The 12,147-nt window shown below is 46.1% G+C and overlaps 1 protein-coding gene across 2 annotated transcripts in view; it reads right to left on the bottom strand.

Moving 5' to 3' along the window:
• Nucleotides 1-8,386, bottom strand: part of slit2 (slit homolog 2) — an 87,517-nt gene extending 79,131 nt beyond the window's left edge. Inside the window, exons 1-3 of one of the 2 annotated variants that reach the window (XM_084006056.1) lie at nucleotides 7,429-8,386; nucleotides 6,496-6,567; nucleotides 4,479-4,550 (exon numbers count right to left, since the gene is read on the bottom strand). In XM_084006056.1, the coding sequence (XP_083862182.1) occupies nucleotides 4,479-4,550; nucleotides 6,496-6,567; nucleotides 7,429-7,643 (359 nt within the window). In that variant the 5' untranslated portion in view covers nucleotides 7,644-8,386. The remainder of the gene's footprint in view (nucleotides 1-4,478; nucleotides 4,551-6,495; nucleotides 6,568-7,428) is intronic. The other variant, XM_084006055.1, reaches the window with a different exon arrangement.
• Nucleotides 8,387-12,147: the final 3,761 nt, after the last annotated feature.

Raw genomic sequence — 12,147 nt, 5'->3', positions numbered from 1 at the left:
TCTCCTCCTTCCATTTTCAATGTATATGTTGTTTACAATGTAGGAATATGATGTCCAGTAAAGAGAAAGCAGTAATGCAGATCTCCCAATAGCATATTTTTTTTCAGAATATCTTCCCCTAATGAAGGGGATTTTTGTCCATTGGGCATTCCACTTGCACGAGTTTACATAATTGACATAAAAAAGAAAAAATCAACCAATTCTCACATTTGAAGAATTGGAACCATACAATTGTATATTGTTTCGTTCTAAATTATGAAATAAACAGTGTGTTAACGCTTCGTTCCTGCAGTTATTGAACACTTCTAGTATCCATCCAAAAGCACCGACGTCCTCTGACTCATACAATGTCAGTCGTGTTTACAGTGGCTTGTTTCTGGAGCTGAGGAACGTATCATTGAGTGTGCGTGCACATAGACACCCTGAGTACTTCCACAGTTGTGATTCATTAGTCTGGCTGAAAGTGAAAGAAGACTGAGTTGCCAGTAGTCTGAGGTGTGAGAGTCACTCCAACAAGCTAATGTCACACTGCGGCGTGGTGATAATCCCTGCAATCATAAACAGATGCTAGAGGGCCACAAACCACACAGTAAACACACACACACCCACACAAACATAAATTACAGAAACACACACTCCTAACACCTCACAGCCATGTAGAAGTGGAGTACTACAGGTTTGCAGGCTCAGGGAAGGAAATAACAAACCACCTCAGAAACCAATTATTACTCCACCAACGCCACTGCTGCATATTACACATTTAACACTTCACACACACACACACACACACACACACACACACACACACACACACACACACACACACACACACACACACACGCACACACAGTCAGGCTTTCATGACTTTTGGGGACACAAACTTAAATTCATTACCCTAACCACAACCGCTACCAGCCTAATCCTCAACCTTACCCTGACTTTAACCTAAACCCGAACATTACACAGTCTTCCTCCTAAAACGTAAAGATGTGCGTTATGGGGACGTGCAATTGTCCCAATTTGGTCTCAAAAAAAATGAGTCCCCACAATGTGAGTGTGTCATCGGATGTATGTCCCCACATGATAGGTAAAACAGAAATATGTTACCGTAGTTGTATTCCAAACCTTCTGGACTTTTCCGTGACCCAGAGAAACCATCTTCATTCCAAAACCACTTCAAACCGACCAGTAAGACTGTGAGGTTAAGTGAGCGTGTGTGTGTGTGTGTGTGTGTGCATATCTACTCCAACAGCTACCAACGTTTTACAGGCGAAATCCACAAATCATTCACATTCAGCAGCACTGCAGAGATTTTCCCTGAACTTTGAGCATTTTCACAGCTAACTGATGTTTACCAACAAATATAAAAGTTTGAGACTGCGGGGACTCTGGAAAATCTATCACAAATGCCTTTTTTCAGACAGAACAGTGGTGGTGAAAATGGCGAATTGTGTTTCAAGTCGCTCAATAAGGAAGAAAAAGGAAATTGAAACTTTGCTCTGAAAATATCGGAATCAAAAATGTCCTCACTAACAGGCTTTAGAGCTAATCATTTAATGCTAATCCATCGCTTATCTTCATGCTATCTGGCCTCGCTGTTCCAATTATCTTTTCACAGTCACACTGTAGAGATATTACAACCACTTAGCTTGAGGTTTAATTAGTTGGTGATCACTGCTGATAGACACGTCTTACTACCTGTAAGCTGTTTCACAATTATTCATCACTGTTAAAATTGTCTTTGACAATGTGACTCAATTACAGGCTAATAATGTGAGGCTTTATCTCACCGCAGAGCCGAGCCTCAATACCTGCAATTACTGTTTCCTTTCTCTCTGCATATCTGTGGCTGCTATTGTCCTCGATCTCACAACTTTGAATCGGACCGGGGCTATAAACAAGTCAAATGTGAGAGGAGGATAAGAGGGTCGGGAACGTTCTATTCTTCATAATCTACAAGGAGAAGAGCGAAGAATGTGTGAGATTCCTACGAGCGCGGGACAATAGAGAGAGAACGAGATGGGTGGGTATGCAAGAAAAACACGAGGAGAGGTTAAAGGATGAATGAAGGCGTGAGTGGGTGTAAGGGGTGGGGGGGTCGAGATAAAAACCAGTACTGACAGAGCAGCGTTGCGTAAGTTTAATGCGCATGCACGAGCGTATCCATACCCAGGCATGTTGTTGTGCACGTGCACGTGTGTTGTGACATGCCTATCTCCTCCACACCTCCCTCCACCATCGACAACTCCTCCCCCTAGATACCCCCCAGCTACTGCCCCACACCTGACCCCACCCTGCCTAGCCCTGCAGGGCCTGTCGCAAAAAAAAAAAAAGGGATGAGAGGGGGAACCGTTTTCCACCCCCGTGGGGGGCAGTCACTGTGGATCCGTCAGCCCAGCTTAGGGCCCTCTGCCCCAGCAGCCCCCCCCCCCCTCCGGACCCCCAGAGGACAGAGGCCTTTGAAATGAGCCCCCAGACTCCAGACTCCAGAGACGTGCCATTGTCCGGCTCCTGCGGGGGGGCATTGATAACTGACTCCACCTTTGTGTTTGTGAACATGCCACGCCAGAGACGCTGCATTACAGTTGAGGACCCTCGCGAGGACAACAGAAAAACAGCCATGTTGTGTCAGAACGTTAGCCGCCGTCAAAGGCTGCCATCGGATTCAAGACAAAACACAGTAAACTTGATCTGCTGTTGGCGTTTACATTACATTCTACATGCATGGGTGTGTTCACGCCTGTTGCTTATACATGAGATTCTGAACCTCCAGCATCTCTTTGCACAGAGTGCAATCACTATCAACGTCGACTGTGAAAGCCAGACCGTACGCAGTTAAATATTCCCCTTTGTCTGCAGCTCTGGGCAGGAATTCCCAGATCTGCTTGGTTGGACAGAACCCAGCGTTGGTTGCATGAGTAGCAGATTCCTTATAGTGGTCCACAGAGCTTCTCTCTCTGTCAACAAAAAGCAGCCACAGTGCAGCAGAGAGCGTAGAAAGGAAACGGCCACGACACGCCCGAGACAAGAGCAGCCCAGGGAATCATGATACTTCATCCCTTTCATCGCCAAGAATTTACCCAAAACAGCGATCATAAAGATGAGCTACACTAATTTAATTTATGGTACATCTGTGTATGTGTACAGGTGGATATCTGTGTGTGTGTGTGTGTGTGTACAGGTATGTCTGTGTTTTTGTTAGTAAGCAGCAAGGATTTGTATGTGTCTTTAATTAAAAGCATGTCTCTAAGCCTCCTCAGACTTGGTCACAGTCTGCTGCATTCCGGTGTGTCATTGGCTGGCAGTCGGGCGGCATAACACACACACACACTCACACACACGCACACACGCACACACACACACACACACACACACACACACACTCACACACACACATATATGAACAGCTCACACATCAAGCAAAGTTGACAGCCGACACAATGGACATATCAGCAGTCAGGGGTCCGCATTGCCCTTCTGTCTTCCTCTCTCACACCACCAAGACTTAATTATGCCATAACTGCCTGAGGGTTGGATGCTGAATACCAGTGATTCCCAGCCAACGCCATAACAACCTTTGGCTGTTCACTCAGTCACTGCCCCCGTGACTCAACTTCAAATTTTTTCCTCTTGGACTGAGCCGTTGGCAGCCGCATGACATGACAATCAGGTTGAACCGAACTGAAGACGTATAGATGCGGAGGCTCTCTGAATAGTTTGATGAGTATAAAAATGATCTGAATCTTGTTTGAAGGTGTTTAAAGCCAGCAGGTCTCGACCCACTTAAGAGACCCACTGTTTAAGATACCGACATGTTTAGGTTCGGTTTTCTGTGCAATTTCAGGCTACCCCAAGGAAAACCAAAAATACAAAAATAACGCAGTGAAATCTCTCATTTACAGCTTTGATCACATCCCATAAACATTCTGGTCGTGTCACAAAATCAGGACCGAATCACAGAACATGGCGAGTGCTAGACCCTACGTCTACAAACCAACCTGCCAGGAAAAGCCATGAAATGATGCAAAATACGCTGGCAGACATAAAAATAAAAACAATTACTGCCTACATTCTTTTTTTTTGCTGCATTTTCAAAACATAAGGGCGGCAGATGGAGACACAAGTTGACAACATGTTTCTACAACGCTCCAATCTGCCTTTCCTGGAAATGGATCTCACACCACATATAGTAACCACGATTATATTAACTCTATCTCACACGGTGTGACCACAAACTAAATAAGAAGTGAACGTAGTCATGGTGACGTCACCCATTTTATTATTGACGGTCAATAATAAAATGCAGTTTGGCTGTTGCCATCTTGGATTTTTGTTGTTCTCATCGCTCAAGGCCACCCAACCTCTCACTATCACACCCTTTGTTGTTGTTTCCTTTCATTTGTCACCGATCTGTGTGTGTGCTTACGTTTTCCAGCATCCTCTAGTATGTGCTAAGGGAGAAAATGGCTGTAACTCACAGTCTCTCCAGTTCCTTCAGGTCCTGGAAGGCTCCTCTCTCAATTGTGGTGATTTTGTTCTCCATTAGCTGCCTGAAAGAGAAACACCAGAGAAAGAGAGAGAGTGAGACACTAAGCACCGGACAGAAAAAAAGGAGAGTGATGGAGAGACACAGAGGGTGAGAGCTGACAGATTTGTGCGATGACACCGGGAGAGGCTAAAGAATAGGAGAGCGATGGCTGGCCCCAGATAAGAGGGAGTAAAGAGGAAGAGGAGGTGAAGGAGAGAGAGATAGGACACGAGTGAGTCAAAGAGACTGACATCGGAGAGGAGAGGGAGGGGAGAAAAGGTGGCAGCGAGCCGGTGTGAATAAAAGAACGAAGAAAATCAGATTGGTGGAGATGGAAAGTGATAGAATGTTGAAACAGCAAAATAGAGAGAGAGAGAGAGAGAGAGAGATAGAGAGAGAGAAGACAATCAGCGGTGGGTCGATGGACCCCAGAATTGACTTTAAAACTGGCCCATCAGTCGGACAGCGACTCATCTATCATCCAATTTAGCCTCGATCTAACCACCTAGCTGTGACTACTCATTCACTTACACCAGCACTGTTTCCCCAGGAGCACTGTGCTGACCAAGGCAAGCAGTCTCTCACACACACACACACACACACACACACACACACACACACACACACACACACACACACACACACACACACACACCTTTTATAGGCTGTACGGTATACACTCAAGGAATGCAGATATAATATGCTCGAACAGTGAAATTAAGGCAACTAACAATTATTTCATTAGTGAGAAATACTGAAAAACACCTCTCACAATGCACAACGTGACGTCTTACCCAACAACAACCAGACCCATCAGATCCTGTGACTACAGAGGTCGCTGTTGTAAATTTGCTGCATGTATGTTATGGTAAACAGGCATGATGGAGAGCATATACAGTACACATGACTGTTCATTTGGATGACCTGTGAAACACTGTTTTTGGATACTCTACTGGAGTATCATTTTCTCATACATAAGAATTTTATTTTGTGAACGTATTCTGGCCGTGTAAAACGGTGGGTTATGTATGTCTGCTTGGAAAGTAAAGCCTTGTGGTCTTTTAACTCTGGGTGGATTTGTGAGTTTGATCCATCAACATTGGTCACAGAATTTGACGGGTCACAGAATTTGGTTTAACACCAGCGGTTCCTAGCTAAGGGAGCTAACAGCGCTCTCGGCTCCGGTAGCTCATCTTTACAACGCACACTTACTGGCTGCTATATTAACGCTCCCGCTTTCACAATCACAACCTTAATGACTAAGAGGGCAGGAAAGTAAATTGGTTTTCCCATGACTAATTGTTGCAGCTCTTATTAAAATTCAAACAGGTTTCGGTTTCTGTGTGTGACTGTGCACAAGTAAAGGGCTAGCATGAAGACTGGAGGGGCACGCTTAAATACAAACGCACGCAATTAAGGGTAATCTCTGGAGGAATTCCAACTATGTGTGTTTCCTTCCATTCACTTTTCACAGCTGGATAGCACACACACTGCACACACACACACACACACACACACACACACACACACACACACACACACACAATGAAAGCAGGCTAACCCTGTCCCACTCTTAACCCGATTCGTCGCAGGTGAGAAACTTGTTCTTACTTGACTCTTCCCTTTCCTTTCCTTTCCTTGCACCCCCCCCCCCCCCTCCTTCCCTCTTCGCCCGGTGGTTAAAATAAGCCCCTCCTGACACCTCCGCTGGCAGATTAACGCGACAGCATTAACAGGTGCCACCGCGTTTCTGTGTGGACACACAGAGTGAATGAAGACGCAGTGCTGCATGCGGCAGCTCCGGGGCTGCTCCTGCTCCGCTATGATGCGGAACACGACTGAAACTGTGTGTTGTGGTCTCTTTTTTGGGGGGGGGGGGGGGGGGTTATTGCAAGGTGCTGCTTGTCAGAGTGAGTTTTTCTTTTTCCTGTTGCATCTGCAAAGAAGGAGAGAAGAGAGACACTTACAAGACTCGCAGATGCCTCAGTCCTGCGAAATCCGCCTTGGTGATCTTAGTGAGGTTGTTGGCATTCAGGTCCCTTGAGAGAGAAACGCTCCGTTACTGTGCTGCATGATACATGATAATAATGTGAATAAAACAAGGACAAAGCAGCCCTGAGTGGGGGTTTGTAGCTGTGCTGTGTGGCCGAATGCAGAACTGTCATGTGAGCGTCAGAGACCGTGAGCGGGGCCGCAGCAGCAGACGAGCCGCTGGGCGCATTTTCATTTCATCAAGGGGTCTCCGACTAATAAAACACGGCCTGTTTAACTCGGAGCCCACTTGTCCAAATCCGTTTTTGATTAACTCGCTGGTCCCCAGACAAACCGATGTGGTCTACATCAGGAGGCTGTGCTTAATGCAACAGTGCGAAACCGCCAACACAACCACAGCAGTGATCCGAAGTTCGGCTCCGGCGATCAGCGACGAAGGAGCGTCGCGTCCAACGCGAGCACGGAGGTCAAACAGTGCGTGACAGGTCGGAAAAACGCGCATTTATCTGAACGTGATGCAGTTTTCTAACGTGTTAGTTCACATGGGAAGCGCTGCGCTATTAAGATGCGGTCCCCAAGGAAACAACCCTCCCACTACTCTGGCTGTCCGCGTGCTGCTCCAAATACAAACGGAATATCATAATAATACAGCAAATACAAAATAGTAACATTATATGATGAGGAAAACAGCCACTCAGCATTATTAAATATAGGCTACAATTAAAAACACGCGACTAAGTAGGAAAAGCGCACACTTGTTCTTTAGACAATGATAGATTTTATTCTAGTGCGAATCATTGTGAAGTGTTTTAAAATAGTTTAATAAATGTTATGCGCGGATTAAAGCAAAAAAAAAAAAAAAAAAAAAAAAAGCTGCGCTGTTCTAGCTCCCCCCCACCGGTACTCACAGTCTCTCCGTGTTGCGGGGTATGTTCCTGGGCACGCTGCGGAGCCCTTGGCCGTGACAGTCCACTGTGGTCCCGGTGCAAGAGCACTGGGCCGGGCAGGGCTGGCCGTCCGCTCCGCCGGACAGGACCGATACCAGAACGGTCAGCAGCAGCAGCAGCCCCGGCGCAGTCACCGGGGAGCGGCCGGGGCCAGCGGGGCTCACGGCTCCCACCATCACTGCGGCAAGTGGGGGGCCAATATGAGACCCACAAAACGCTGGGAAAATACAAGGGCGTTCAAAAAGACAAGCCCTTGGATCCCCGAACCGAGCTCACCAAACTCTGCACGCAACGGGATGCCGTCCTCCTCTCCGTCGTCCTCCCCGTACAGACGTGCGTCTCTGAGATCTCTCGGTTCTGAATTTCACATTTGGGTCTCCTCAGAAGGGCTTCGATGTCTGGGGGCTGTGAACCGGGAATCTGGTCCTCCTGGTCAGGCGGGGGGAGGTCGACGAGGCGGTGAACCGGCTCTCTCGGCTGCGCTAAAGCGGCGCAAACTTCCACATGTCCCCGGCATGCGGTGCCCAAATCCCCCCCGCTGTATGTGTGTGTGTCTGTGCGGAACCAAGCCAGTAAAACACCTCGATCCGGTCCAGAGAACACACACTCTCACATACACACACACACTTTAGTGCATACAAACACACACACACGCACTCTCTCTCCCCCTCTCTCTCTCCAGGTGAGGCTGTCTTGGTTATTAATTCACAACACGCGTCCGGAGAGGAGGCAGCGGCAGCGCTCGGTTTCTCTTCCACCCTCCCCCCAAAAAACAAGCTGAGCACAGGTCACCGTGGTGGAGAGATATTGATCCGGATCATATATTCAGTTGCTGGCCAGTGGCGAGGGAAGCGGCTGTGTGAGGGAGGAGGGAAAACCCCGTGAAAGACCAGCGCGCAACACTATAATCCAACTCTGCGTGGTGCGTCAAAGCGCTGCTCCCGAGAGTGTGTGAGGGGGAGAGAGAGAGAGAGAGAGAGAGAGAGAGAGAGAGAGAGAGAGAGAGAGAGAGAGAGAGAGACTGGCGCGGGCACGTCTGCTACTGCGTCTGTCCAAGGAACTCTCTCTCTCTCTCTCTCTCTCTCTCTCTCTCTCTCTCCTCTCTCTCTCTCTCTCTCTCTCTCTCTCTCTCTCTCTCTCATGCTGCAGTAGCAGGTTTCCAACTGGCCGTCGGTCAAACGGCAACAGTTTGACCTCAGACGGGGACTCCTCGCTGCAGTGTCCCGGTCACCTGATGCTTTATTCCCGCGGCCTCAGGAAGGCGACAGAGCCTCCCGGTCACACCGGCACTAACGGGGGGAAACCCGGCTCGTTGGTAAACTTCCACTCGGCCGAGCGAAGGACGAAGCGTCGCGTCCAATTAAAACAGCGAGTCTCGGAACGACACCTGTCCCGCGACGAACACGCGCTTCTTGTTACTTCGACAACTATCTCGGCGCGAACTCAAACGAACTTATCTTTATTTGTAGTGATAAATAGGAGATTTCCGTTTCAGCCATCAAATGAAAAATTATGATTTTCTTTCAATTAGAGCGACGCTTTTCCTACACTCATGTCAAACTGTAAGGAACTCTTTGCTTCCTCTTGATTGGATGAAGATCAATCAGTGTTACATGCTGCAAAACCAAGCGATGAACACGCTAACAGGTTACCATGACATTATATGACATCATACATGTGCAAATGCAACGTTTTTAATGATGTTTAATAAAAATAAAAAAATATATATAAAAAAAGATACTGATGTTTAATAACGCCGAGCTGTGCTCAGCATTTACTTTAAGGTGGAATCCGTGCCGTAAAAGATAATGACATAAAATAAGAAACATTCAGAAAATAAAATATATCTTAAAAATAATGTATAATCTATGTATATAATAAAATACAAATACAATTAAAATAATAATCATTATTGTAATAATAATAATAATGATAATAATAATGATAATAACTTAATTGCATCACTATTTCTGTAACTGCTTTAAGCCAAAAACTTATTTTCAGCAATAGATACAGTTGATATGACTGTTATTTCTCACATTTTGTTTTTTTTAGTCAGTTTGGACAAAAGCATCTGCTAAATGCCCTAAATGTAAATGTACTTAATTTCTTAAATTCATATTTCATTTAACACGCCAACATTGCAGAATTCTTAATATTGGATCTTTTCTCTCACTATAATAAGTTGAATATCTATATTGCTTGTTCTGATTTAGTTTTTTCTTGCTTGCTTGTCTTGAAAACTTTGAAAATGTTTCTAGTGCCTTGCTTATGGGCATAAAGTAATCTCACTACTCGCCTCCGGTCCTTAATGGAATCACATGGGTGGATTACAGCAGGAATAGTGAGTCTGACGTATCATCTCAGGATGACAGATCTGTCTTCCTCTCTCTTTCTCTTGATCCTTTTTCTGGCTCCAAAGACAGAACACAAACAGCTGTGTGTGACTGTAATGCTGATGTGTACTCAGTGTGTGTGTGTGTGTGTGTCAGTGTGTGTGTGTGTGTGTGTTTTATACGGCTCCCCTGAATCCCTCGCACACACACACATACTCAGACAGTGGTTCTGGGTGGGGGATAAGAGACAGGAAGGAATTGTAATATTGCTGAACAATACAAATACGACGAGGCTGCAGGGCATGCAGCCTGTTAGGACACAGCCTAACCTGCCCCCCCCCCCCCCAGGTCAAGCTACAACATTGTTTAAGTCTTGCTGAAGGCAGTGCATGCGAACCCACTGGGTTTACCACTAATATTTCCCAGGAATTCTGAATATTTTACTGTTCATTATTTGCCACAAGACCATTAAGATCTGTACAACCTTTGTCATTCGACCCTGGATTAAGAGAACGAAAAGGCAAAAAAAAAAAAAACCTTTGGGAAAAATGGAGGAACCTCAGGAAAAGCAACAGAGGAGGGATCTCACTTCCTACAATAGCTGCTGTTGCCTGAAGACCACAGGGCTCGTTCTCCTCAGGTAGAGAGGGGTGTCTGCGTTACATTTGATAGTGTCTTTGCAGTAGAAGTGTCAAACACATCACACAGCATCCAGGGTCACATGTCGTTGCATGTCGCCGTTGCTTTCGAGAAGGAAAAACACCATCAAGCCTCCAGGTAACACGAACAAAGATCCATTATTCTCACAGCTCGGGAAGTCAGATGACATTGCCAGAGAAGACAGGCGCAACTTGACAAACTAGATTTATATTTGTCCACAGCATCAACAACCCAGCGCTACATCTGTAGTCTCACCACTCCACTGTACAGGTGGATATTTGAGTGACAACATATAATGACCTTGTTTATTTTAAGTATCATCGTTATTATCCAAGGTCCTGACTCACTTTCGGTCTTGTTAAACTCTCAATTTGTGTCAGAGCTCTCTTTTGTGGTAAAGGAATAAATCAAGTCATCATGAATGAACTCATAAATAACAACACGTTTCCATGTGTGATCTCATTTTAGACCGAGGTGTGTCTGTTGATTGTGCAAATAATGAGGAACAAGCTTTTTAAATTTAATTTCCCAGTGAAACTGCCCATCCCACGTTGGACTAACACCACACAATAATACCACTTATAAATAAAGATTTACACACGACAAACTATGCACATCCCACAACAAAACAAGTGGAAGCATGCAGTATTTGTGAAATCTACATCTCACTCATATTTCTTTCTTCTTACATTTCCAGTTTTTGGGGGGCTTTTTTGTCAGGTTAGGAGGGCTGAAGAGCTGCTAATGAGAAGTGAATCTGTCTGACGGCTGTGATGTTAGTGCTGCTCAATCTAGCCTGTTGATTTAGGAGCTGTTTGTGTTATCTTTGGTTTATGGCCACGCAGTAAAGCTGAAGGTGTGGGGGTCAGTGTGTGTGTGTGTGTGTGTGTGTGTGTGTGTGTGTGTGTGTGTGTGTGTGTGTGTGTGTGTGTGTGTACGTGCAGAGGTCAGTTCAGCCACCTGGCCTCTGGACAGCTGCTACTGAGACACATGCAGCTCAGAGCTCATCCTACTGTACACACACACACACACACACACACACACACACAAATATTCATTTATGCACAGCCGCAGATAGACACACAGAGACAGATAGAATTTCAAACAGTTTATTACATCCATGTATTAATGAACCACATTAATCAAATCTGCTGTGGCTTCATCAGTTCCACTCTCTCTCTCTCTCTCTCTCTCTCTCTCTCTCTCTCTCTCTCTCTCTCTCTCTCTCTCTCTCTCTCTCTCTCTCTCTCTCTCTCTCTCTCTCTCTCTCTCTCTCTCTCTCTCTGTGTGTGTGTGTGTGTGTGCAGCTGTGTAACCAGCCGCTGTGTTCACAATGCCAGTCCAAACACAAACATCATTGGTTTTTAATGATGTGATTATCAGGCAACAGACACACACACACACACACACACACACACACACACACACACACACACACACACACGTAGAGGGATGAAGACAGTGCCACACCAAAGCACACAATCAGCAAGCTTAAAAAACAAAAGCTCCTCCCGTCTCGGTTTCCGTTCCCTCCCAGCTGTCAGTTTGGGGCCGATGTGATCCGTATCGAGACTGCATGGAGGCCCTGAGGTGTGTTCGTGGCTGCTTACTTGTGTTGTGATGGGGGTGAGAGGTGCTTGTGCGTCTCACACGCCCAGACGCCGAGGCCCGGGGAGATGCTGAT

Source organism: Eutrigla gurnardus (assembly GCF_963514095.1).
Source record: "Eutrigla gurnardus genome assembly, chromosome: 3".
Classification (NCBI taxonomy): domain Eukaryota; kingdom Metazoa; phylum Chordata; class Actinopteri; order Perciformes; family Triglidae; genus Eutrigla; species Eutrigla gurnardus.
Note: the sequence above shows the minus strand (reverse complement) of the source record. Positions and strands in the feature narration are given on the sequence as shown.